General features: G+C 36.7%; 16 protein-coding genes across 16 annotated transcripts; 7 read left to right on the forward strand and 9 right to left on the reverse strand.

Annotated features, from left to right (window-relative positions):
* Positions 1-77: 77 nt before the first annotated feature.
* PRCAT00001151001 (uncharacterized protein) lies at positions 78-1,427 on the forward strand (the record flags this gene model as incomplete). Its single annotated transcript, XM_062950916.1, has 1 exon — positions 78-1,427. The coding sequence occupies one exon, from the start codon at positions 78-80 to the stop codon at positions 1,425-1,427; it is 1,350 nt and encodes a 449-aa protein (XP_062807970.1).
* A 73-nt stretch (positions 1,428-1,500) lies between these two features.
* On the reverse strand, positions 1,501-2,265 carry PRCAT00001152001 (HAD family hydrolase; the record flags this gene model as incomplete). Its single annotated transcript, XM_062950917.1, has 1 exon — positions 1,501-2,265. The coding sequence occupies one exon, from the start codon at positions 2,263-2,265 to the stop codon at positions 1,501-1,503; it is 765 nt and encodes a 254-aa protein (XP_062807971.1).
* A 942-nt stretch (positions 2,266-3,207) lies between these two features.
* Positions 3,208-3,798, forward strand: PRCAT00001153001 (H(+)-transporting V0 sector ATPase subunit c''; the record flags this gene model as incomplete). The annotated part of the gene is made up of 1 exon (XM_062950918.1): positions 3,208-3,798. One exon carries the CDS (start codon positions 3,208-3,210, stop codon positions 3,796-3,798), a length of 591 nt encoding a protein of 196 aa, XP_062807972.1.
* A 309-nt stretch (positions 3,799-4,107) lies between these two features.
* RPN1 (proteasome regulatory particle base subunit) lies at positions 4,108-6,969 on the reverse strand (the record flags this gene model as incomplete). Its single annotated transcript, XM_062950919.1, has 1 exon — positions 4,108-6,969. The coding sequence occupies one exon, from the start codon at positions 6,967-6,969 to the stop codon at positions 4,108-4,110; it is 2,862 nt and encodes a 953-aa protein (XP_062807973.1).
* Positions 6,970-7,751: 782 nt separating this feature from the next.
* Positions 7,752-9,356, forward strand: ECM25 (Ecm25p; the record flags this gene model as incomplete). Its single annotated transcript, XM_062950920.1, has 1 exon — positions 7,752-9,356. One exon carries the CDS (start codon positions 7,752-7,754, stop codon positions 9,354-9,356), a length of 1,605 nt encoding a protein of 534 aa, XP_062807974.1.
* Positions 9,357-9,502: 146 nt separating this feature from the next.
* On the reverse strand, positions 9,503-10,879 carry PRCAT00001156001 (uncharacterized protein; the record flags this gene model as incomplete). Its single annotated transcript, XM_062950921.1, has 1 exon — positions 9,503-10,879. The coding sequence occupies one exon, from the start codon at positions 10,877-10,879 to the stop codon at positions 9,503-9,505; it is 1,377 nt and encodes a 458-aa protein (XP_062807975.1).
* Positions 10,880-11,275: 396 nt separating this feature from the next.
* On the reverse strand, positions 11,276-12,220 carry PRCAT00001157001 (spermine synthase; the record flags this gene model as incomplete). Its single annotated transcript, XM_062950923.1, has 1 exon — positions 11,276-12,220. The coding sequence occupies one exon, from the start codon at positions 12,218-12,220 to the stop codon at positions 11,276-11,278; it is 945 nt and encodes a 314-aa protein (XP_062807976.1).
* Positions 12,221-13,129: 909 nt separating this feature from the next.
* STP2 (Stp2p) lies at positions 13,130-14,671 on the forward strand (the record flags this gene model as incomplete). The annotated part of the gene is made up of 1 exon (XM_062950924.1): positions 13,130-14,671. One exon carries the CDS (start codon positions 13,130-13,132, stop codon positions 14,669-14,671), a length of 1,542 nt encoding a protein of 513 aa, XP_062807977.1.
* A 175-nt stretch (positions 14,672-14,846) lies between these two features.
* RMP1 (Rmp1p) lies at positions 14,847-15,533 on the reverse strand (the record flags this gene model as incomplete). The annotated part of the gene is made up of 1 exon (XM_062950925.1): positions 14,847-15,533. One exon carries the CDS (start codon positions 15,531-15,533, stop codon positions 14,847-14,849), a length of 687 nt encoding a protein of 228 aa, XP_062807978.1.
* Positions 15,534-15,656: 123 nt separating this feature from the next.
* PRCAT00001160001 (uncharacterized protein) lies at positions 15,657-16,838 on the forward strand (the record flags this gene model as incomplete). Its single annotated transcript, XM_062950926.1, has 1 exon — positions 15,657-16,838. One exon carries the CDS (start codon positions 15,657-15,659, stop codon positions 16,836-16,838), a length of 1,182 nt encoding a protein of 393 aa, XP_062807979.1.
* A 308-nt stretch (positions 16,839-17,146) lies between these two features.
* PRCAT00001161001 (U2-type spliceosomal complex subunit) lies at positions 17,147-17,785 on the forward strand (the record flags this gene model as incomplete). The annotated part of the gene is made up of 1 exon (XM_062950927.1): positions 17,147-17,785. One exon carries the CDS (start codon positions 17,147-17,149, stop codon positions 17,783-17,785), a length of 639 nt encoding a protein of 212 aa, XP_062807980.1.
* A 129-nt stretch (positions 17,786-17,914) lies between these two features.
* SPA2 (Spa2p) lies at positions 17,915-21,154 on the reverse strand (the record flags this gene model as incomplete). Its single annotated transcript, XM_062950928.1, has 1 exon — positions 17,915-21,154. One exon carries the CDS (start codon positions 21,152-21,154, stop codon positions 17,915-17,917), a length of 3,240 nt encoding a protein of 1,079 aa, XP_062807981.1.
* A 386-nt stretch (positions 21,155-21,540) lies between these two features.
* Positions 21,541-22,242, reverse strand: PRCAT00001163001 (mitochondrial 54S ribosomal protein mL57; the record flags this gene model as incomplete). The annotated part of the gene is made up of 1 exon (XM_062950929.1): positions 21,541-22,242. One exon carries the CDS (start codon positions 22,240-22,242, stop codon positions 21,541-21,543), a length of 702 nt encoding a protein of 233 aa, XP_062807982.1.
* A 238-nt stretch (positions 22,243-22,480) lies between these two features.
* Positions 22,481-24,127, forward strand: CHR1 (RNA-dependent ATPase; the record flags this gene model as incomplete). The annotated part of the gene is made up of 1 exon (XM_062950930.1): positions 22,481-24,127. One exon carries the CDS (start codon positions 22,481-22,483, stop codon positions 24,125-24,127), a length of 1,647 nt encoding a protein of 548 aa, XP_062807983.1.
* A 139-nt stretch (positions 24,128-24,266) lies between these two features.
* ATP20 (F1F0 ATP synthase subunit g) lies at positions 24,267-24,713 on the reverse strand (the record flags this gene model as incomplete). The annotated part of the gene is made up of 1 exon (XM_062950931.1): positions 24,267-24,713. The coding sequence occupies one exon, from the start codon at positions 24,711-24,713 to the stop codon at positions 24,267-24,269; it is 447 nt and encodes a 148-aa protein (XP_062807984.1).
* Positions 24,714-24,825: 112 nt separating this feature from the next.
* Positions 24,826-26,241, reverse strand: PRCAT00001166001 (uncharacterized protein; the record flags this gene model as incomplete). Its single annotated transcript, XM_062950932.1, has 1 exon — positions 24,826-26,241. The coding sequence occupies one exon, from the start codon at positions 26,239-26,241 to the stop codon at positions 24,826-24,828; it is 1,416 nt and encodes a 471-aa protein (XP_062807985.1).
* Positions 26,242-26,254: the final 13 nt, after the last annotated feature.

A 26,254-nucleotide genomic window follows, 5' to 3' on the forward strand; every position in this document is an offset into this window, starting at 1 on the left:
ATGATTGTTATCTCGAAAATTTGATGATATGAAATATTTAGTCGAGAAAAACTGGATAGTAACATAAAATATACTTGATGGCAGCGCCACCTCCTTTCCAAGTTGCTCTTTCAGATGAGTATGACCCATCAATACCTAGAATATTGCCACATGAACATGTGTTTTCTATCCAAGTTGGCTACAAAATGTTTAAGCTAAGCGGAGCCTCGTTATCATCAGATGCTCCTTCTTATTTCACAAACTTTTTCAGTCATGAAAGAAATGACAAGGTATTGTTCATAGATAGAGATCCTAGAACGTTTGGAAAAATTTACAATCATCTTCAAGGGTATGTAGTTGAAGTTGATAACGAATATGATTTTGTTCATCTATGGTCCGATAGCTTTTATTTCGGATTAGAAAATCTTCAAAAGTATTTGCAGACTCATTTCATTTTTGCATCAGTCGGCTCTAAAACATTTAAAATTGACAGGACTTTAATCTCAGGTAAGGGTAATTTTCCTAATTTTTTTACAATCAGCAATGATTCTATCTTAGGTGATAATTTCAAATTGATCGAGGAAAAGAAACTCTTTAGACCACCTCCACAAAGGCCTATCTGTGCTCCAAATCGATCTGCCATACTCTTTGCTGATGTACTTGAGCTATTAACAGGCAACGACCTTATTATAAAGAATGATGAGCACAGAAGTCTCTTATTGAGAGAATGCAGATATTACAGGTTCTTAGAACTCGAGCAAAGGATTATTAAAAGTAGGATTTATAATAACCCATTTCAGGAAGGCATTCAAGAGATTATATTAAACCTTAATGACTTACAAAGTAAGGGGATCTTTAATGCATCAACTTCGAAGCTATCTGAGCAGCCGATACAGTACGCAAGGCCATACCTATTGAACGAGCCTAAAAGAATATTGGTTTTTCAAGTAGATACAATTGAACTGTCAAAGGGATTCTCCCTGATGAAATTGATTTTGAACAAAAAAGAGAAGATGGCTCTAGTAAAGCTTAAAGGTGACCTTTGTATTAAATTTATGCAAGTCTTCAAAGCTTATCAAGAGCATTTCAGGGTTGAAAATAGAGAATCTAAAAATCCTACTATAACTTTAATAACTGGCTTGGCAGATTGTCAGGCTATAATAAATGGATTAGAAATGAAAAAGGACTGGGTCGAAGATATTCTTTGTGGTCCCAATTTGGTTGATGTTACATCTGATGAAGGATTTAAGCGATTACATGAGGAACAGCACTTTCCTAAAAAGAGAAAATACTCCGAGGACTCACCTAGTGAGATAATTGAATTCATGTTAACTAAATCTCTTTGGAAATTAGTAATGCGAGGAAATATGTCTAGGTTGCACTGCATTTCTTTCGATGCAATTGCCGATCAAAAATCTTTTACCAAGAAAGTCAAAGATTTTTTATAACTAATATTTAATAGAACGGTGTAATAAATAAAAATGAGTTATTTCGTTATGATATATATTTGATGTCCAAATTTTAATAATTTGAAATATATTCGTCGCTAGCAAAAAAATAATCTCTAACAACAATTTTAAACTCATCTGTGTCAGCATCATATTCTTCCACTTCAAAAGAAGAGAGATTTTGGACGACAATATCTGCTCCTGAATTCCTAACCTTTTCGGGATCATAAGTGGAACAGATTCCAACGATCATAGCACCAGCGTCTTTTCCAGCTTTTATACCCGCAGGCGCATCTTCAAAAACCACTACTTTCTTGTGGGCTGCGCCATAACCAAGCTTCTCCCTTGCAGTGAGATAGCCCTGTGGATGTGGCTTTCCATGCTCAACAGATTCTGCTGTGACAAAGCATTCTGGCCGCTCTATAGTTAAGAGCTTCAACCATTTCGAAGCCAACGGTAAAGTACCCGACGTTATGACAGCCCACCTTTGATGTTTGCTGTTAGTGACATGGGATAGCTTATCAATTTTCTTGACTAACTCGACAGCTCCAGGAATTGGTTTCGCATACTTTCCAAAAGAATCTGGAATAGAACCTTCCCATTCTGAAACTTGTTTTTCATCGGCATCATCGGGCGACCACTTAGCTATCACATCAAACGTCCTACAACCATGTGAAGTTTTGATGATTTCATTAGCGTCGACGTGAGGTCTCGTCTTTGCAAACTCTTTCCAGAATTCTGAAATTGCACCCGTTGAGTTCACTAGAGTTCCATCGCAATCAAATAGTGCGGCATGTACATAGAAAACAGCAGGTGGTTTACTAAAATCGGGAGTCATCTTAAGTATTGTGTGTCCTATAGTAATTGAAAACCTTGCTTGTTTAAATATTCTGCTTATTTTACTAATTTGTGATGTACCCCATGCATTAGAAGGTCAGTTGCTGCGAACTTTTTTTTGTTCCACGATCAAAACTTTTGCTCCATAGAAAACAGAAGAACAATGCAAATTTACATCTTTATACGATTCGTGCGACTGTTAAATAATATGACCAATAAAAATATTTCTTGCTAAAGGATAAAAGAAACGGTTCAAATGTTGCTTAAAAGTACTTGCAATGTGACTTGTTCTATCTCAATCCGTGAAGCTATTTCAGAGAAGTTAGCAGGCACACTAAATATTTGGCGTGCTTATACTTCACATGAGACTATTTCAAGATCACAAGAATTGTCACATCTATGAGATACTCGACTTCATTACGTAATGATAAGGTCTATATCATTATTGCTATTATCCATAAAGAAAGACAACATGCGAAGTACTTAATTTCAAGTTTGGAAGAAACAGAGATAAAAAACACAGGTGACGGTACAATCAACCTATAGGCTCAAGTCGTTACAAGCTTGGAGTTCTTTATTGATCTGTCTGCGTCATAAACAATATCTTTTGATACACCATTAGTACCATATTACTAATGGATCAATTCATTTAGCTCTCTCGAAAATTAGTTCAATGACATTACTGCTCTGTTTATACCCACCAGAATAGTGGCATGAACATATTCAAATTCCGTTTGAAGTAAAGTACTTTGAAAAGCAGTCTCTGATTAAAGTGTAAACTCGACTTATAGTCAAAATGTAAATTTACGTAATCAGCTTCACATTTTGAAATCTCATTTACAACTAATATTGACCGACTACCTCACCAAGGATAGAAAAAACGACAGGCAATCAATTGTATTTAAGTACCTTAGGTGGAAGACAAAGACGAATTACTTCAATAATGTATGCAGCTCATATACTCGTAGCAGCTTCTTTATTGACGATAGGAGGATACATGCTCTTCAATGATTCAGGAGAATCTTTCAACGTAGGAGAATTCTTAGAGTCTACGTCTCCATACATGTGGGCTAACTTGGGTATTGTAAGCTGCATTGGGTTTTCGGTAATCGGTGCAGCTTGGGGGATTTTTATTACGGGCTCCACCATCATTGGGGCTGGAGTTAAGGTCCCAAGAATTACTACTAAAAATTTGATTTCAATTATTTTCTGTGAGGTTGTTGCCATCTATGGTTTGATCATGGCCATTGTTTTCTCCTCCAAATTGAATGATATTCAGCCCGAGCTTTTGTATACCAAGGAAAACATGTATACTGGATATTCACTCTTTTGGGCAGGCTTGACAGTTGGACTTTCAAATTTAATCTGTGGTGTTGCCGTAGGTATCACTGGTTCTACTGCAGCTATCAGCGATGCAGCTGATTCTTCTCTATTCGTGAAAATATTGGTTATTGAAATTTTTGGGTCAGTCTTAGGTCTTTTTGGTTTAATTGTTGGACTATTAATGGCGGCAAAGGCCCAGGAATTTAAGTAATTCTGTTATATGGAACAAAGAACAGATATATACGGAAGCACTGAAGTAGTGTTTTTCATTTCAGAATTGAGCTTACTCAATTCCAGCTTCTCTCTTTCATGAGGACATTTTTTGAAATTAGCTTTCTAGAAACCTCATATAATCTAGCTTATAGAAAATATAGTTGCATCATGACAGTTTTACTTTTCGAAAACTTCTTACCTCGTAATCAAATAATTATACAAAATTTTACGCTAAAGCTACACAACTCTAACTGAAACTATATTGCATATTTTTAATTCAACTACCATGAAAGAATCTAGCGCTCACCTAAACATTGTCGACTTCCATATAATCAGGATTCTTTCTCAAAATCACGACTCCCTCTAACGACGACGTCAAGCTAATCCATTCTTCAGTATTTTCTAACTCAGCCCTTTCACCAAAGTTTAATAAAACGGGAGTTGATTGTGTCACCCAACCTGTTATAGTTTTAGGTTTACCCGCTTGTCCCACAACGTCGACTGCTTGTCCAACTCTCACATTAACTTTGATAGGATTAAGCGATTCATCTAGCGTTACCAACATGCGAGGTTTTACAGCAGGAGTTAAATAGTACAACAATTGATGAGTACATTCGGTGGTAGAATCACTTAAAATAAATGATTTTGGATCCAATAAGGCCACTGATACAGTTAGAAGTGAGGCCAACGACACTTTGGACAAAATACTTCTCTCTGAATTGAAAGGAGATAAACTCAATGTACCCTTACCAAGGTGTAAAATACCTTGAGCAATTCTGACCATAAATAAGGTATCGGCTGACTTGATGTAATATGAGGCTAACTGCCTGAGTAATTGAGCTAATCTAGCATTATTCGTACCAGCACCCACTAGTCCCATAGCATAAATTGAATTTTGAGAGACTTCTAAGTCAGGGTCATGTGAATAACGAGACAATGTGTCGAACACTTTCATTTGAGGATTCGAAGCAGAGACCAAACCCATTGCAAGTGGTACAGCTCTACGTATCAAAGAATTTCCATAGTGCATTAAATGTGAAAAGTGACGTAAAGACAAATCTTGTCCAATTTCTTCACCCATTGCAATGCAAGCCAATCCCAAAACAGCAAACCCTTGGTGTAACTCTTCCCCTTCTTCTTCATCTGTACTTTCAGTTTCTTCGATTTCCTTCTCAGTTTGTTCCTCCTCCTTTTCTCCGTCTGTAGCCGACTCAGCCTGAGCCATTTCAACATCGTTATCATTATTACCTTCGTCGGCTTCTCTCTTCAACTGGTCTTCTTCACTCTCAGCCAACTTTTTCTCTTCGGAGACCTTATCAGTAGGCTTCGCAGTGCACATTTGTAACAAAGACTGAATCTGCAAAACGTTCCCCGTCCCAGCATAGGCACAGATGTTGACCAATACTTTCAAAGTTTTATTAATGGGATGCTCTATAGCATCTATTGTCTCTAGTACGTCCTCAACTTGTTCCGTCTTCCCCATGTATAATAAGCCGAGACCCAAAGACATAAATTTTATGAATTTATTAGCTAGTTGGCTGAAGTCTCTTTCCAATAGAGTTTGCAATATTGTTGAAGTAATTTCGCCATGACATGTCCCCACAAATACATGTCCCAAAGCAAGGGCTGCTAAGCTCGAAACCTCTAAAGAAAGATCTAAGTCAGAAATTAGAGGAAGTAATAAATTCAAAACTTCTTCGTTAGAAGACCCCGCGAATGCAATCCCCAAGCCGATAATTGAAGATGATTGAAAAAGCTTCTTTGGGTCTGTAACATATTCTTGAAGTAAAGCAAAAGCAGCATCAACGTCATCATGCACATTAGTCGATACGACACCAGTCCCCAACAAAGCACCTGCCTTTACATCATCTTCTAGAGAATAGGTATATTTATCTAATACCTGTAATCCTTCGTTGATGTTCCATTCATGAATAAGACCTAGTGATGCTGTCGTTGAAATCATCCCCAGACCCTTAGTTTTATAAATCCATGATTTATTATCTTCCTCAGTTTGAACTAATTTATCGGTTCCGTATCCAAAATTTATAAATGCATTGACAAAAGCAGCTGCTAAGTTTTGTTTAGCTGAGTCAATAGACCCAGAGTTACCTAAGCCAAATTTTGCATTCTCTAAATGCGATTTGTATATATCTTCAGGAACTTTAGGATCCAATAAATTCAATTCCTTCACAAGATATGCATAGTATTCATATAAATTCACATTCGAGATAGCATTTTGAACTTCTTGATTGTCACCAGGATATTTGAATGAGCTGTTTTGTTGTGATAAAATAAAGCCCAATTGTTTATGAACTAAGTCATCGTCAGTGGATTCAAAAACTTGCTTAATTAACTCCTCATTATCTAGCTTTATAGCCAATGTTAAGGCTTGCGATAACTGTCTATGCTCCAAGGAAATAGAGTAAGCAGTATATAAAAAGGAGTTGTCATCAGGTGGAGCCAACAAGGGAACACAGCTGATCATGTATAGGCAAACCCTTGCGTAAGTATTTTCGTCAACGAATTGTGGAAGTTTGTCAATACTTTCAATCTCTAAGAGTAAGTCTACTGCATCGGCCTCTGCATTATGTTTCAAAAAGAATGGAACAATTTTCAAGGATAAGTCTATTAATTGCTTAATTAAATGGTCATCAGATCCAAGATTCTCCTGGTACGATTCACCAATTTCAAGAGCCAAATGACGAAGATATTCATGTCCCCAGTCATAAATATTAGAGTCACTAGACAATAACCTGTATTTCAAGGATTCCCTCTTTCCATCGTCCGAATAAGTCATTGCTAAAATTGACAATATGTCGGCTAATTTAAGTACTATATCGTCATTCTTACCAAATTTTTCGACCCACTTCTCATAAAGTTCAGTTAGTGAATGGTAATGTGGTCTCAAGAATTTTAAAGGTTTCGGGACAGCGGTCATCGAGGTAGTAGAATCTTTAATGAAAGTTTTGAGAGAAGTTAAGTATTTCTCGTACATTTCCTTAGAGGAACCGGTTTCTAGTAGCCTCTCGACTAATAGTTCCAATTCATCTTTCAAGTGTAGATCCTCCTCCGACAATTCTTCCTCCTTTGGAGGTTGCTTCTTTCCTTTGAGAGACTGTTTGGTTGTCATCGACTGTTCTTTCTTTGCTTGATCCTTAGCAGGAGACATGGTATAATCAGCACAAAGAGACTACAACAACTTTCCAGCTATAATGAAATTTCCGTTTCGATTCAATCAATAGCTTAGTGGCCAAGTATTTTGTAGCTTTTCGTGTTTGGTAGACGCTCTCTAATTAGGATGGCAAATAATTAAAATTCTCGAAGTGAACACTACTGCATATACAGGATAAAGCACTTTATCGAATTATGGCATAGAATGTCTCAAAAAACCAACCAAATTTCAGCTTATATTTATTTAACAGCTTGGTTTCAAGTGTGATTCATTTATAGAGGGCAGAAGAAATGAGATAAGTGTCTTAGTGCTATCAAAAAATCAAAGAAAGTAATTGACAGATTAGAAGTTTTGAAAAATAATTACGGATCATTGTTGCAGGAACTCTTTCTTCAGCATCACCGTACGGTGTTTAGATTTTAATTGGAATCTTAAGAGAGTGAGTGGACCAAATCTGCCGCCTGAAGAAATTTAATTCATAACAGAATTTATTTGGACAGTTACCTAACGCAACAACTTCAGTTTAACTGAGAGTTTATCAGACGCAAAATGTTAATGTCGTACAATGTCGTTTTTTTGCACACTTTGTATGTCTTTGTTTACTATTACCGAAGTCTAAGAATCTGGTACATTAAAAGTTAATATAGGTCAAAAATCGTATTGCTACTGGTAAAAATTTTTGACCCTAACAACTTCTTGTCCATCAAGAAGTAACCATAGAATACTTTTTGGTAAGAGGTGGGACTAATTACATTTAAAACGCGTTGATTCGGCGGAATATGGAGAGGATATTTTACCGATCTGATCTTAAAGATCCTGAAACTCAGCTACCAATATATGTGTTCGATACTACATATTTGCCACAGCCAGATGATATTGATTATGAGAAGTTTATTCTGGTTTTGATGCAGATTTTGCCAAAATTTCCCTACGCGTTGATAATGTTTAGCAGTGGCCTTAATAAGATTAATTGGATTTGGGGTGTCAAATTCTTAAAAAAATTCTTATCTGATAACCTGACGAATAATGCAAGTAATTTGAAAAAGATAATTACAGTACATGATAGTTGGTTTGTCAAAACGTTAACTCAAGTTTTCACAAACTTGAATTTCACGAAAAAGAGTTTTGCACAATTGAATGCCTTTGTCGAGTCCTTTAGCATCGCAGGAAAAGACAACATGAGTAATGACTCTAGCAGTGTTAGAATTAATTGCAGCTCGTTGAGTTCTTTGAATGAATATGTAAATATTACGAAATTGAAAATATCGTTGAACATCTATAAATATGATTATCAATTAGACCATCCCGAGGATCTGTTAAAAAGTATTTATCCGCCATTGATTACTGCTGTGACTAAAATAAATCCCACAACCGATCCAATTTTTCATCACCACTTTTATCAAATTTTCAATATCATTAATATTAATGGTGATCAAGTGGAACTTCTTTTCCATAGACCTGGTAACAAGCTAAAATCAGAAATCTTGTTCGATTGCGTCAACCGTAACCAATTGATATGGGTCAATGACTGGGATATATATTCCATTGCGATTACGTTTAAGAAGTTTTTGATGGAATTACCACGGCCATTAATACCTGTTGAACAAATACTATTGCCAATGAAAGACGAATATGAATATACTGTTAAGATTTTTGACCACATCATAAATGGATTCGAAGATGATGAGGGATATCGTGTCGTACTCCTACAGTTTCTTGACTTATGTCACAAGATTTTAATTAATGAACAAGTAACTAAGCATACTACTCTGTCGTTATCAAAGTGTCTAAGTCATTGTTTGAGTCATCAAGTAATATCATCACAAAACAAAGATGAAATTCTTATTGTGAATAGATTCATCAAAAACTTGCTATCCTACTGGGTTGACATTAAAGACCGTTACTCATTTAGTTATTCGATAAGTGAAATCATTCTTGGTGACCTTACTCAGGATGACAAGGTCGACGAATCTTACGATCTAGGCTACGAGATGATGGATCAAGGCATCTCAGATGGAGATGAAGTGGAATTTAGGAGCGATTATATAAGTGTTCTGCCAACGTCCAACTTTAAGTTTAATAAGAACTCACTTACATGCAACTCGTCTGAATCGGAATTTGAATCAAAGAACCTACAGATGCAAAACTTGAAGACACAGGACAAGCTATCTGATATTTCCAACGTCATCAAGCTCCGGCCAGCAGGTACATACAAATTACCTTATATATTTGATGCGAACCACATTATCGAGAACAATAAGGATGTGTCCCTAAACAATGCCACTAACATGAAGAAGCCCGTTATAAGGGGTAGAAAAGTTGGCGAACTAGCAAAATTATTTGAAGAAAGAGCCCATGGAATAGAGATCTTAAAAGGAATGTAAGAAAAATAGGAACGATAGAAAGATATAAATATACATATGATAGACGATTATATTTTCGTAAATTGTTACATAAAGCTAGTAAAACTGTTAGAATTTAAAAAAAAAATTTTTGAAACTATGTTAGAGGAGTTTTGACGTCAAAGGCTTCACTCACCAACCAATCTGCTGTCTATGTTATCCATTGATAATTCACTACCATCATTGCGATGATGAGTAGCATTTGCAACTGCTGCTATGGCTGCCGCTGCCGTATTATCATTATCGCTATGTATCCCATGCTCTTGGAGTTGCTGTTGATATTGTTGATACTGGTGTTCATCCAATTGATGATGGTGGTGCGCTGCTTCAGCTGCGGCAGCTTGGTGCAATTGACGTTGCAATTCCGCATCCTGCTGTTGTTGATGTTGCTGCTGAAGCTCGTACTCCAATACCTGTTCGTTAGTTGGATGATCGTCATCATCGTCGTCCAATACTTGATGAAAAGAACTTGCATTACGTTTCTTATGTGGGAGCCTTTGAGAATTGTTGTTTAAGAATCTATTTTGTTTTTTTAACTTTCTTTTGTAGCCTCTTATTTCATTATAGATATCTTCACGCTTAATTAAAACATCAGGATATTGGTCCTTAATTTTAGATTCAATATGAGACGGTTTCGTACCAACCTTATATAAGTCCAAAATTAGTAAATTCAACTCATCTGACCTCTTTCTCAACATAGGATGATTCGACAATGGGTCTAATTGAGGATGATTGTGCTCATTACAGGTCGTCTTTAGAGTCCAAACACCAGTCGACTTCTTATAGCTAGCAGTCATCGCAAAAGGGCATCTCAACTTTTTGGTTTTCGTACTTGGATCTAGCAAATACCCATTACCAACATCAACTTGCCTAGCAGCTTCCATATCCTTTTTAGACTTCTTGTGTCTGTAACGACCACCTAACTCACAAGTATAATAGATAGCCTTTTTATTTGAATGGGCTATCACAACGCCAAACCCATTGTCTCTCGCAAATTCTTGAATGAAATCATTCAAGTCGTCTCGATTTTGAAAAACTTGTTCTGGGTAGGGCCTTGTTATTAAATTGCCTTCTGCTGTTATGGTGTTCTCAGTGACGGGGTAAATCTTAGATTTTGCATCTATGATTGGTTCGGGAATCTGGATGTTATATTCTGATTCATCGACATCTTGCTGATTATATTGATGATGTAACTGGCCATCGCCATGAAGATCGTACCCTTTGGGGGTTTGTTGTTGTAAGTGCTGAAATTGGTTATGCTGAGGGTGACCATGTTGGTGCAGCGGCTGATGGTGAGAGTGATGCAGCTGTTGTAAGTGTTGCTTTTGTTGTTGATCTCTCTCCGAGAGAGCTGCAGCATGTGCAATTTGTTCCAACTTCTCTCTAGTGGCCTCCAAGTCATGATGGTGGGCAGACGTTGGCTCAACGACTACACCTTCAGCTTGTTTCGCCACGCTCAACAACTGATCGTCGATATTGTTTGAATACTCTTCCGAATGTGACATTCTAGTTGCAAATATGTTCCCAGGTCGTGTTATTTGGTAGTAGTGTAATTTTGTTAAATTTGATGTGTTTTGGTAAATGAACAACTCAGCGTGTAAGGGTGACCGGGAAGAGTAGTAGTTAAGAAAATTTAATTTTTGATGATAATTGTTTTGCCACTAGTACACGACTAAAAGAAATGCGACTATCACTGGCTCTGTAGGTATTCCGGTTCCACCTTATTCATTATATTACAAGAGAGCAGAAGCAAATTCTTTAAACAGCGAGAGCGATCTATTATTTTACGTAATATAGCTTCCAATGTAGGAGCAAAAGATCTCTACAAGAATTACAATACTCTTACGTGGTACTCAAACTCCTTATACCACATGGAATATATTGTGCCTCTAATGAAAATTTTAGGAATTAGCGAGTTTATTTGCTGCCCAAGTGGGAATCACAAAAGAAGCTGAATGGACAGTACTGTTGTAATATTTAAATAACGAGTCCTCGGTTGAGGGTGCAAATTTCCTCAATGGGCGTTTTAAGTCTTTCGATGAATCATTCGTGGCAATGAAAAGTCCTAATTGTCCAGAAGTATATGAAGGCATGTAGCACTGACAATATTCGACTGTTGAGAAAACAGAGCGAGCCTTACCAAAAAGCTCTTTAAGATAATCCAAATTAAGCCAAATGTTTTCACTGCTCTGCATAATCACTATTCCATCGGGTTGGAGAGCATTAAGTAAGAGCTTGAAGTAGTTGGTTTGAAAGAACTCTTCTGCAGGGCCCTCGGGATCCGAAGAGTCTGTGATTATAACATCGAACTTCTCCCCTACACGAGATTCGAGAGATTTAAGGTACTTGAAACCATCATCGATTACAATACTAACCTTAGGGTGGTTGCGGTATTTCGCCATGTTTGGTAAGTATTTTGCAGAAAGCTGAATAACCATATCATCTATTTCAACCATGGTTATATCTTCAACTCCGTGATCCAAGTGTTTGACTAATTCTCTAACAACTCCGCAGTCCCCTCCACCTATTACGAGAACCCTTTTAGGGTTTGGGTGAGACATTATTGGTAAATGGGTTATAAGTTCTTGATAGGCAAACTCATCCCTCTCCGTGCATTGAACTATTCCATTCAATACAAGAACATTTCCGAACGTTCGAGACTTGAATATTAAGATATCCTGGAATGGTGATTTCGTGTGATATAATATCGCATCAATTTCTAAGCCAAAAGCTTGACCCGGAAACGATTCTTCAGACTTTTCATGAAACCAGAACTTGCCATCAATATTAACTATATTAGGATGTTGGAACGTCAACAAATCAAACGTCAGCATATTATTACTCATCAAAACATGTTTATCCTTTGAAAAGCCATTTTGTTCCGTCAACAGGAAAAAATTTTTCCCAGGGCGCGCATGCAAGATATTCGCCAACTACAGTTAAATTACATTACAAAATTTGGCACCCCACAGACTGTACCCTAACTCAGATATGAGGTATTTTCGAATCAGCATATAAAATCCGGATCTTGATCTCATTTGTCATACTTGCTCGTAATTGTTGGAAGCTTAAAGTGCTAATTAACGCAAGCCACCTCGCCCTGCATTATATTGTTCCGTATCCCTTTATTGACTCCCATTCCCCCCTCTACTCCGCAATTACGTTCATTCGATTGCCATTTCGCTTCAGCCAAAGTTCCGTTCATTAAGTTAAAATCATCTTAGAAGGTTTCCCCATTCGATGTTTTGTCTTTTCTTTTTTGAGAGCGGACTTCTTCCGACCATCGTACTTTTATCAGTATAATAGGATCAACTCTTTCCGAATATAAACCTCAACTGGATTTTCTGATATATATGACTCATGCTTAATTCCTTGAAACCTTAAGAGCATTTTGCAATCGTCACTTGGTTTTCAAATAGTCAAAAGACATAGTTACACAAACTTGTGAAAGTTACACAAATCCGAGGCGGGTACCGCATTTGGGAATCCGAATCACTTTTCTTTTTTTTTTCTTTTTTTATTGGACCTTGAGAAAAAGGATTTATTCGAAAGCAAGTCATTTCACAATATTGTGATTAAAACCTTACAAATTTTCGGCATCCTAGATTTGCAAACATATTTGATAAAGTATCTCACTGATACTGTAAGACTGAGGTACTGATTTTCACTTACGTTCCATAAATTTATTACTAATAACTAATCTTGTTATTGAATATTATTCTCAAGCGATAGCTTTTCCACGGAATTAAATTAAAATGAATGGAGCAAAAGGGCTTCCTCCAGGGGTCAAAATGCTTGAAATGAGCAAATCTGTGAGAAATGTATTTGAAGGGGGACTCATTAGTAATACTCAGAAGAGTAATAAAATTTTAACGGCATTGCAATTTGCTTACGTGGTTTTTGTTTCTGTCTTTGGAGGATTGGCTTCTCTTTTCAGTAGCTACCTTATGTTTCCGGCAGATGACGACTTTGTCAAGGAAGAAAAAGTTTTAGACATCGAAACGGTTGCAGAAAACTGTAATGGATTATTCCCAACAATTTCAAACTCCTCAATAAACAACTCAGCAGACTCTAACAATCCTCAGCTTTGTTCTACTCGAGAAAGCACAAAGTTTTCCGTCTACCAAAATGAGAATGGTGAAATCGAATGGCAAGTAACGGATGATTCTGGAATTAGAGAACGAGTCACCAATGTTAACGAGTCCAGTAACTTATCTCCGACACTCTCAAACTCTTCAAATAGCGATTCCATTATATCTAATGAATTTGGAAAGAGGGAAGACAAGGGTGAAACGCCTACAAACTACAGCTTGTCTCTGTTTTCTTACGACGAATGTGATAGAAGGAATATTTCTAGTCAAGAAGACCTGGATGATAAGGTGCATCAGTGTCCTCATTGTGATACCGTTTTCAAAATCAGGGGCTATTTAACTCGTCACATGAAAAAGCATGCTGTAAAGAAGGCTTACTCGTGTCCATTTCACAAATTCAGCACTTACGTTGATGAGAACAATGTCACGCATAGATGTCATCCGACTGGAGGCTTTTCCAGAAGAGACACATACAAGACTCATTTAAAAACGAGACATTTTGAGTATCCAAAAGGTACCAAAACTAAGGAAAGGTCTCAAACTGCGGGAAATTGTTCCATGTGTGGAGCATTCTTTCAAAATGCTGAAATATGGGTAGAGATTCATATTGAAGGGGGAGAATGTAAGTATTTACCGCCAGGATTCAAAGGTAAATCACGGATTAAGAACAGACTTAAAAGAGAGATGAGTAGAAGGCAAAAGGAGTTGAGCTCTTCAACTCATGACGTTGTTGATTTTACTACTCCAATCATTGATACTCCGTATTCATACAGTTCTTCTACACCAGGTCAAGTTAATGCCAACAACATTTCTTATAATATTCAACCACTATCTAATTCACCAACCTTGTCAACAAGCTCCTCCCTGAATGGCCAGTGCAACCCCAGCAGTACAACACCATATTCAAACGACTCTCCTTTAAATCAAAATCAATTTAATTCTCATCAGACTCATTCAAATTACTTGGTCTCGAATTTTATACGACCGTCAGAACATACAGTTTCTAACGGTAAACAAATTGTTCATGGCGGTGAAGATTACGATGATGACTTTTGTTTGGACATTGACCAATTGCATAATCCCGGTTTCAATTTTACTAACGAATTAATGAATTATATGGCCCCTATGCATCCGAATTCCTTAGTTGAACAACGCCATGAGTATCAGCAAATGAATGCACAAAGGATCAACAGCAAACCTTTTTAACAACTTTGTTGTGAATTAATGTAATTTAGGATATATATATGTATGGGGTGATGTATTATAATGGGATAGGGATATGTGCTACGGCAAACTTTTTCTTTAGGTTTAATAGAATTGTTATCTACTATTTGCCTCTTTCTATATCATTGTGAGTAAGAAATACTAATCTTGATGTAATTTAACCAAATATTTCATCTATTTCGCTTTTCTTCTTTCTCTTCTTTCGTGAACGACGTCCGCTCACTGGTGAGTTATCAAGTAAAGTCGAACTATTTCTTTTAATAGATTGTTCCCAGTCGTCAAACTTTTCATTGTTCTGCTCCTTTGCTATTTCAGTTTCTTTAACAGGAATGGGAACGACAGCCTGTTTTGAGATATGTGGGTAATTATTAACATCGTACTCCAAAATCTCCCCTACGTCATCTTCTGGGTGTTCATAATTTTTCACTAAGTGACTTATAGAGGAGTTATCTTCTATCAATTCTTTAGTTCCTTTGTATTGTTGAAACAAAGAGTGAATTCTGCTCAAACTACCAATTAAAGTTAAGCCAAGATTGACGAACTGTCCCAAAGTAATAATGTTATTGAATTCGTAGTAACATTTTTTTAATATATTCTTTTTAACAAGATATTTCACGACTTCCCGTATCTCTTTGTTTTTACTTTGAATCTTTGAATCGATTGAAATTCTATTCACATCTATTAGTAGCTTAATTACTTTCCGCAATTTGCGATGCAAAATGTTCAAGTAGTTCCACCAAGTCAGTAACCTATGCTGGTTACGATTCCTATGATATATCAAGTGGAGTATATAAAACTCGTTTGTCAATTGATCTGATAGTGTTGAACTATCTAAATCTATCATTGTGATTCTATTTACAAGCTTCTATTAATGAGAATCATCTCATCTTTAAGCGCGCTACTAAAAAAAAAAAAAAAATTACACTGGATGTACAAAGCTCATCAGTCATTCAAAAGATTATTAAACATGAACTTAGAAGACGATGTACTTCTCAGTGCCAGAGTATTATTGCAAAACTCTCAGCCTACTGCTGCTTTGGAACTCCTTGGCCCGAAATTGAGGGAGAACGAACACAACGTAGATTTTCTTCAAACGTTCGGTGAAGTCTTATTGGAGAATAATGAGATGGAAGAAGCATATAATATATTAATGAAAGCATGTGAGATGGATATGGAGGCTGAAAGAGGCTCTGAAAAGTTTTTTAATTTAGGTCAGATTATAGGTGGTGAAGATGGTCTAAAACTTTTAGACGTTGGCTTGAACAGATTACAACAGCAGTTAAAATTGGCTCAACGAGACATGATACAGCAAGACTCACTATTGGTAGACATGCCGAAGAATTATGCTGCTAAAGAGCTGCTTCTCAAACATTTAATAAAAAAAATTAATCAAGGAATTTTTGCGAAGATTGAAATCTGGATGACCGACTTATGTATGGAACTCGAAGCTGAGTCACAGTGTGACAGTCTTATAGAAAATTCTATATCTCTCGATTCGAGAAACCCTGAAGCTTTTTCATTATTAGCATCGATAAGGATATCTCAACAAAGAACTTTTGAAGCAAAGGAGGCTTTGGAGAAGTCTTGGGATTTATTCCAGCATAAAAAAACTGCTTTGGAAGAAACTGTAAGTAAGCATCAAGAAGATGAGATGAATGAAGAATTATTAGAGTCAAGCATGGAATATGGCGAGCTTATACAGGCTCTTTTAAATTTATCCAGACTTGCAATTGAGCTAGAACTTTACGAATTGGTATCATCTGTCACCTCTCGTATCCAGGATATGAATGAAAATATTTTGGAGTGTTATTACTATGGAGCGTTGGCTAGTTTGCTTCAAGCAAAAAAATTATTTACAATCCTGATTCCTAAAATCGCAGACTACAGGGAAGTTTCAAATGCATCCCTCAAAAGTTCTTCTGATCAAGAAATCCAAGCTTTAATCCATGAGGCTAAGGTTTCTCTTACAATTGGTTATAAGATAATTAATAGTGAATCCATTGACGCTGATACTGATTTAATAGAGCAAATGTCAGACTTGTTAGACGAATTCGGGGGCCCTGTGATGAGTGAGTTGATGCCGCAAAAAATTAATGAAACAGAGGAAGCAGCTTTAGAAAATGAGCTTAATTTATTAGAAGATGTTTAAGTTGTCATCGTGTATTTTATTGTATTTTTTGTACATTATTCAAATATTTTCATAAATTTATAAAAACTTTCAGAAAAGAAACTTTGAGTAATCTGAGAGAAATTAGGATAATTGAAGCTTCTCTATACTTTTAGAAGGTATCAGGCTTTTGATTACTAATTCTTCTTAGTTAAACAACTGTTCTGACCCGCAAGAGAATACATTAAAAGAGGTACTTGGATACTGCATATATTTCATATAGAAGCGTATACTTATTATAACCGTTTTAGTTCTCATTCATTACTTCCCGAAGACTAGAAGGTGAAGCAATGACAACAAATCACAGGCCGACTCTAGAAAGTAAGAAGGGAAAAAATATACTGATCACTGATACTATTGTCCATTCAAGATCGCTACCACAGCAAACGCAACTTAAATATCGAAATGACTACAAAAAGATTGACACGAAACTAAGCAGAGCAGCTGTTCTAGAGTTGAATAAAGAACTTAGTCAGGGTAGATCTGACAGTACAAACTCGACTAAAGACGTCAATGAGAACTTAGTTATACCTGATGACGAAGACGAAAAAGGAGCTGATGGAGAAAGTCAACTTTATGGGAGTGAAGATAACGAAAATGATTCGGAATATTCTAGCGAAGATTCTGAAGACTCTGAGTATGAAACTGTTGCCTTAATGGCAGAACTAGAAAAGGTGAAGGAAGAAAAAAGACTAAAAAAAAATCAGGAGGAACAAAGAGTTAAAGTAGAGAATGCGAAGGTGTCTAATCCACTAGTGCCACTATCTAAAACGAAATTACCTGATGATTTTAAAGTTAAAAAGGATTGGAGAAATTCAACTGCTTTTAAAAAAACTAACTCACCTAAAAAAGGAGACGACGATTCATACACTAATGATACATTAAATTCAGATTTTCATCAAAAATTTTTATCTAAATATGTCAGATAACATTGAAAGTTATGAAATATATAATAATACGTTAAGATGGGAATATATATTCTGAACCTAATTTAATGTCTTGAGTTTAAAGATTTCCAATTTTTAGGAAAGACGGTATTTATGAAGAGTTCGAACAGTTTAAGTCAAATCATCTTGATGGTTTAATCTAGCATCGAGGTGCGCAATGTCTTCCTTAATACTAGCCTCCTCAACAGTTTTTACAAGCTCCTTGGTGCACTTGGCTATATCAAAAGATATACCGGCTAGTCTTTGCTTGAAATTCTTATCAGCAAAGTCTGTATCATTCTTTTGAGAATTTGGCTTACACAAAATATTCATTCTGTGGTTGCAGTCTTCCAAGCTTTTGACAACCCAGCTTCCATGTTCTTTCAACTGAGAATTACGAGTTTGATTCATTGATGTGTTTGTTGCCTCAGTCATTTGAGAAATAACTACAGTTATAGCTTGTGACTTGTCGCGAAGATCACCTCTGGTTGCATTTGGCTTTTTAATAGCAGATAACAACGATTGAATGGTTGTGATGACCTGGACTGTTTGGTGTTCAAGATATAATAGAACCTGGGTTAAGGTGTTATCTGGATCATCAATATCGAACAAATCAATATTGAAAGTAGCCGCTGCGACAGACTTCCTTTGCTCTTGCCTGTGTCTTGCTTTCTTCTCTTCGGAATTATTTTCATCTTCAGAATAAATTTCACCAGTGCTATCACTTAAATTCTCCTCTTCTATCTTCTCTGTCTCAATTTTATTATAGCTACCAATGGGCTCTGATTCACCAGTTGGAGCTTTGTTACTAGAATCCCTATTTATAAAAGAAACTTCGTCAATAGAATCTTGGTCATTGACATCGAGCCTACTTCCATTAGTCTCTTTAGCTTCAACATTTCTACTTTGTTCAGTCAGTCCTGTTGGTTCTTCTTGTTCCGTTGACATTACTGAATTCAGGCCCTTATGTGATACATTTTGCTCATCATTGTCTGTACTAAGCTTATCTCTTAATGATTGGAAAAAACTTTTATTTCTTACGGGCAATGACCCTGAATTCAGAATGTTTTCATTTACTATCTTTGACCCATCGACTTTATCATTGTCTGGGCTCTCAAATTGCTTCACTCGATCAAGTATATTCTTCGACAGCGTTGATCTACCCGGTGAACTGTCCTTAGGGGAGGCCAGTTTAGATTCTGTCTTAGAAATAGATTTCTTCTCTGGAGTTCCACTTGTAGACAGTAAACCATCATCACTACCCGTGATATCTTTGGAACTAATTGCTGCAATACTAGAGGAAGCTGGTGTTTGGCCAAGAGTGCCACTTCTGTTAGGATTCTCAGGAATTGATCTATCAAATGACAAGTTATCAGCATTAGTGCTTTTCAAAGATCCGGCCGTGTTCCCACGATCATCTATCACGGGGGCTAAATCTCTCTCTTTCTTTATATCTTCTTCATTAATATTAAAGCGAGAAGAGTCATCATTTAACTTTAGATTACTTTGTCCTCCAGCAATAGTCTCAGAATTTAAAGGAGGGGCAGTGTTTCCGTTTCCATTTTCCTTGGGGGAACTAAATCCGACAAGATCATCCTGAGATTGAGTTTGTTGCTGTCTAAGCCTATTTGCCATTCTCAAGGGTCTTGCATCGAAGTTATCGGCAACACTTGTTGCTGGCTTTGATAATTTTACCTCATCACTTTCAACCCTTCTTGAATTATAAGAATTTTCATTTAACTTTGAAGCGCTTATTAACTCGCACAAGCTAAAGCATATTTCACCAATCGATCGTTCTACCACCACTTTAGGTAAAATAACATCAAATGATGCGAAATATCTCACTGCAGTAAGAGCATATGTCGTTGACTCACGAAGATTTACTGAGTGCTCATTACTATTCAAAATTTTATTGTCTCCCTGCTCAGCTATCTCATTTATAAGAACCGATAGTTTTGCAATCTTTTCAAAAAGTAAATCACAGTTAATTAACGTTGCATCAAGATTAATCATAAAACTTTCTACCAAAGAATGAAAGTCAGATATCAACCTAATAGAAATTAGACCTGACAGTGATATATATTCTCCTAACTTTCCAGGACGCACCATCTCAGTAGAAAATGCTCTCGAAATTTGATTTGAACGCGCTTCCTCGTACTTGCTCTGCCATTTCGTAATTTCATGTTTGAGGTCAAGAATGCTATTCTCTTCTACCGGTTGTCTGCTAATATTTAAGTCTGAGAGTTTCTCAAGAACTAACTCCATTTCCTTTCTAACATCATGTGCTGGTGCTGTCAGACCTAAATTCTTGGCTTGATTATTGGGTGTATTGTTATAGTGGATACTTCCGGAACTTGAATTTAACTCACGCAAACTGGTGTTTCTCCTTGACGTTGAGTTCTTCAATGATTGTATTTCTAACCGCAATGCCGCATTAGCTGCCTTTTGGGCTTCAAAATCCTCTAATAATTTGTTATTACTCACCATCGAATCTGATTTTTTAATTTGGTATTTCTGCTTTTCATCACTTAGAACGTCAAGCTCTTCACTTAGTGCTCTATTTTGTTTAACCAAATTTTGGTAATCATCTTGAAGAGAAGACGTTTTTCTCTCCAACTCCTCTTTTTCGGACCTCAATGTATCCAATTGCACTTTTAAGTCAGCAATCACTTTATCATTCTCGTCTGAATCTAGTGAATAAGGCAAAGAGTTCTTAGCTTTATTCTTAGAGTCTGCTCCTTTACCATTTTCTTCATCCTCCTCCTCTTCCTCATCGTCGTCGTCGCTTGACCAGGTCAAATTAGCTTTTTCTGGAACAACTGTCTTTGATTGAACTCCAATCGTTTGATTTTTGAAGTCAGTGTTCTGCTCATTAGGATTTCGACTGTGAGACCCATTCACTTTTTTGTCAGGGCTGGAATGATTTTTATCATTCAATTCAAGTCGATCTGACTCATGATCAGTCGCAGGACCAGCATGCTCTCCATCTAATCTTCTCGTATTCGAGTCCTCTAAATATTCAGTGTGCAAATTTCTTCGTTCAATTTCATAAGAGATATCAGATACCAAGTCTTTAAATCTCAGTTGGGGTAATGAAGATAACTTTTGCCTTGCTTGGTTCCTTTTTGGGTGAAACGAAGACTTTGGTAGTAAATAATCAGGCTCTCCTCTTGACTCATCTATTCTTCTTCTTAGCTCATCATACACATCAGTGCTCAACTCCTTAAATTGAGCTTCAGAAAGCTTCAAAAGTTTTTCTCTAGCTCTAGCTGCTCTGGTTGAATTTGTTTTGCTTCTCAGTGCCAGGTCATCTGATATATCCAAGAATTGTTTCAACACTTTATAGTGATGTACTAAATCCTTTTCAGTCATTGCTTATGCTTAGCAATTCTCTGCGTAACTCGGCAATGGGTCTTATGCCTTGTGTGAATAACGTAAGGAATCAAAACACTTGGAACGAATGGTGCCGAAATCAAAGGGGAAATCTTGAACTGTTGATTTTAAAATTTCTTCCAATTTTACACTACGCGTTGCGTTGCATTTCATTTAATTTTTGTGTATCTTTGCATCTTTTTTCTTATTGACCACAAAGGATAGCAGTTTATTTATACAATGATAATTTATTAGTCTATTTACATGCTGACTGCAACAGGATATAGATATACCGATGTAGTGAATTCACGAGCTTACTGAGATTGACAGGTGTAGTTCGCATTGAACTTGATAGATAGCCCCTTATTTCTTCATAACCCCTTGAACTATATGACATCTATATCATCAGTTTTTTCGACAATATTTGCGGTTATATCTTCAATAGAGGGCTTGGCATCGAGTAATTTTTCTTTTATAAAAGCTTCGGCAGTTTCTTTACCATGCACAAAAGTAACAGCGCCGACCAAAGCATACATCATCTGGGCACTTACTTTCATCTCACCGCTAGCCTCGAAGCTCAAACCATAATTATATGACTTCCAAAACATTATACGATTAACGTTGTTGTTCCTGGCGAACATCGCCAATGCTAAGCGGCCACCGAGTTCCCGAGCGGCTGGAGATCCCAAACTGTCGAGATTTTTACCATTAATTGCTAGTTCATTGCTTGTGCTCTTACTGGTAACATATTTGGCAAAGTACAAGTTCATGAGCTTCGATCCCATCGCACTTAACTTCTCATTATATGGTTTTGCTCCATTTCCAAATGATTTATGTGTGATTACTTGTAATGCTAGTTCATCTGAGATAGCAAATTTATCTTGTAAAAAATCCTTTATGTATCTTATGTTATCCTCTGAACCGCTATATTTAATGCCGTTGTTTTCAACAAACACCTCGTCGGGATCTTTCTTGAGTCCTGGAACCCTTGATCCCTTGTGCAAATATACGTATCTCCTACTATAGATCCTTCTAGTGAGGCATGAGATTATCCTTTTGTTGGGAATGAAAAGGTTTCGAATAAACATATCTCAATCCCAATATAGCTATTAAGGAAATGGAAACACAAGTTTAAAGCTTCTCAAGCTTTCAGGTTGGGCAGTGAAAATTTAGTGCGACGAAATTTTATGAACCAACGATTACATAATACAATTTTTTAGTATAGTGTGAATTTAAGCGACTAGGTATGTAACAAAACAGATGATGAGATGAGAATAAATTTTCTAACTATTGATTTTTTATTTCAAATTGAATTAACATATTTGAATGATGGATGTTTTCAAAATATTATCTAGGGGCGCATCCATCAACAGAAACAAGAACAGTTCTGTAGATCATTCGACTCTTGTCCGAAAGGAAAATGAGACTCAACATCACAGAGCAGAACATTTGAAGCATCAAGTTGATAGGGAAACAGATTTTTTTCATACGAAGAAACATGCTGTACTTGCCACTGAAGATACCAATGAGATAAATCAAGACTCAGAATTGAATTTTCCGCCTTTGACAATCTCGTGTGAGGAAGATGCTAAGAAACTACGTAAAATTAATAATTCAAAGGTTACGGGAGATGATATTCCTTTCCCAATTGGCTCATTTGATGACTTGATTGGTAGGTTCCAGATAGATCGAAAATTATTAGCTAATCTTATAGAAGCTGAGTTTACAGAGCCTACAGCAATTCAGTGTGAAGCAATTCCATTAACTCTAAAACAAAGAGACATAATAGCCTGCGCTCCTACAGGATCGGGAAAAACCTTAGCATTTTTGATACCATTAATTCAAACATTGATAGAGGAGGAAAAGTCGGGACAGAAGTTTCTCAGGGGCCTAATAATATCGCCTACGAATGAATTAGCTGCCCAAACTTTTCAACAAACTCAAATTTTGGGAAGAGGAAAAGGATTAAATTGTGCACTATTAACTAAAAAATTAGCCGGAAAATTAAGCAATGATGCGCTTAATTCTCTGAAAATTGATCTACTTGTCTCTACTCCTCTTCGTTTGATTGAAATGGTTAAGCGTGGATGTATCGATTTATCACATGTTCGAGAGCTAGTAATCGACGAAGCTGATAAACTTTTTGATAGAGGGTTTGTGGGCCAAATAGATGAGCTATTATCAAGTTGTACTTATCCGAAGCTAAGGAAATCTATGTATTCTGCCACGATTCCATCTGGTATTGAAACAATGGCTCAATCAATTATGAAGGATCCCATAAGAGTTATAATTGGTCTTAAGGAAGCCGCTAGTAGTAATATTGAACAAAAACTAGTATTTGCAGGTAATGAGGAAGGTAAGTTATTAGAGATACGACAAATGATCCAAAATGGCGAGTTTCGGCCACCAATAATAATTTTCATGCAATCTATAACTAGGGCAAAAGCTTTATTTCATGAGTTAATTTATGACAAGCTCAATGTCGATGTTATTCATGCCGAGAGAACACCCAAACAAAGAGATGAAGTCATACGAAGATTTAAAAGTGGTAATATATGGGTTTTAATTACGACAGATGTTATTTCTCGAGGAGTGGATTTCAAAGGTGTGAATTTGGTTATAAATTACGACGTTCCTCAAAGTGCTCAGGCATATGTCCATCGAATTGGCAGAACAGGTAGAGGTAATAGAAAGGGAAAAGCTGTCACTTTTTTCACCAAAGAAGATATAATGCTAATAAAACCAATTATAAATGTAATGAAGGCATCCGGGTGCCAAGCTGGGTATAGTGAATGGATGGAAAATATGGAGAAGCTTTCCAAGTCAAACAAAAAAAGTATTAAGACAAATCAAGTTGAGAGAAAGCAAATTAGTACTGTTCCTAACGTGGTCAGACATAAGAGAAGGCAAAAACAGGAGATGATAGAAGCGTCCAAGAAAAGAAAGTCAGAAAGTAGTATAGTTAATAAATAATGACTTATACACAATAATAATTTTGGGACAAGAAATTGACACATATATATATAGTTAGACCTGTAAATAATCAATTTAAAAGAAATCTAAATAAGTGCTGTTTTAGTTTCCCTAGAAGCTATGGCACGGCCGGTTTCGCTCAATGTTCATGACCAAGTGATGGATACCCAAAGATATGTCTCCTGCCAATTATTTCACCTACGGAGAAAAATGCTAATAATTGAATACCATAGACCCCTGCTTTAGCTGCACTTTCCTTTGTGGGTCTAATCTTAGCGGCTTTCTGGAGGAGTTCTCTCTGTTGCTGTGGAGATTTGATAAACTTAAATGCGTTCTCATAAACCAGTTGGAATTGCTGAGCAGATGGCGGAGCTAAACCTTCACTCTTGTAGATTGTCTTGCCGAGTTCGGCACCAACCTTTCCCCAGTAAACGGTAGAGTTGGTAGCTTGAGTGACTTTGCCAACAAACGAGTCGACAACTTTACTTGCCTTGCTGATAATGGCCGACATTGTGAGATTATTTAGTTGGAAAACTAGATATGGATCTTCGTTATGTTCAACCTTTCTCAGAAATTTCAATCCCATCAACAAGAAGTAGTACAAAGATGTGTTTCAACCAATTACATGCTCAATAAGAAATACTGCCGTTTTGGGAACGGTTTCGCATTCAATAAAAAATCATTACTTACTAGACTACCTACAATTGAACCCCAAACCTCTCTGGCCAAAGAGTAGGTGCAATAAGGCTCCAGCCATAAAGAATGAAGCACACCCAAGAACTTATTATCTTAATCCAGCTCGCGAAATATGTTCTACCAACAGGAACAAAGTCACCGAGATCATCTTGCTGAACGTTAATAGTAAGCAATGTTGCAACATACTGTGTAGCCAAAAAGAAGATTATATGGAATAAAGAGTAGTTGTATTTCACTTTTTGTGTTTCTTCATCACGTTCAGTGCCTTCACCGTCTTCTTCGAACAAACTAGGCTGCGATAGAGCACTTTCTGGCAATGAACCTTCATCAACAGCTTGTCTAATTGCCTGATATCTCATCTCATTTCTAACAGCTGGCTGAGTAGAAATAAGTGATTCATCATCTGCCATACTGAATGCAGAATGTGCAGCTGCTCTAGTCGTAGTATAAGCAATTGCGATAAAGGTAAAGAACGCTCCCAATACGACACTCGCAGTTCTTGTGCCCTTCGATCTGACTAGAGGGTTACAAAACTTGTCATCGGGTTCTGATGATACCGCACTCATTATTAGATAAGTGCAGTAAAAGACTACCATTGATGCCTGCGCTAATCCAGCATGGGGATTAGATTCTTGAATAGTTTGATTCACCGATATGCCAGATATGATAATAGAAAATACCAAATTTAGTGATATAGCTGTTTTATTCATGCTGCAGCTTTTACCAGCAAAAAAGCAGTACATAAGTATTGTTAAGGCGAAACTTGAAATATACATTGCCAACGTTCCACCTACGAGTAATTTCTTCCAAAATCCCGCATCTCCCTCACCAGTAAGTTCTTCCATTTCTATTTTTTCAAGACAAGTTTCTGCCCAACTGTGGGCAAAATCAACTAGTATTATAAGACCTATACCAATAAAAATCGTGGAGAAAATCATCGCGATGTGATTGCCATAGAAGATGAAAAAATTATCCGGAATTAAAAGGAAGTTTATTACTATGAAAACGACCCATAGAGCTAATTTCCCTTGCCAGATACCATTTTGTATCACAGCCCTAGGATTTCTAGTAGACTTAACATTTACCAAGAACGCAGCCAACAATAAATGAAGTACTCCTAAGGCGCAACATATTCTGTAAACAGATGTGAAGCTTATGCACTGGCCACCTTCTGGACCGCATTTGTTATTAATAAATCCAAATGTAGCCTTCTCTAACTTGTGAGCGATAAAAGGCGAGAGAGCAGCCCATGCGAGTAAGGAATCTAACAACAAAATAAAAGCGTATGTGATTCTCGTTAGTATTGAGGACAGATAAGTTCCCCCAATCATAGAACAAAAAGAAGAACAAGCACAAGCACCTAAGAAAGGCACAGTTGAGCTCGCAATCCCAATAGGGAGCGAAATTAGTGCACCCATAGTTTATCTGCTC

Source organism: Priceomyces carsonii (assembly GCF_900007245.1).
Source record: "Priceomyces carsonii strain CBS4050 genome assembly, scaffold: Debaryomyces_carsonii_scaffold_1, whole genome shotgun sequence".
Lineage (NCBI taxonomy): Eukaryota > Fungi > Ascomycota > Pichiomycetes > Serinales > Debaryomycetaceae > Priceomyces > Priceomyces carsonii.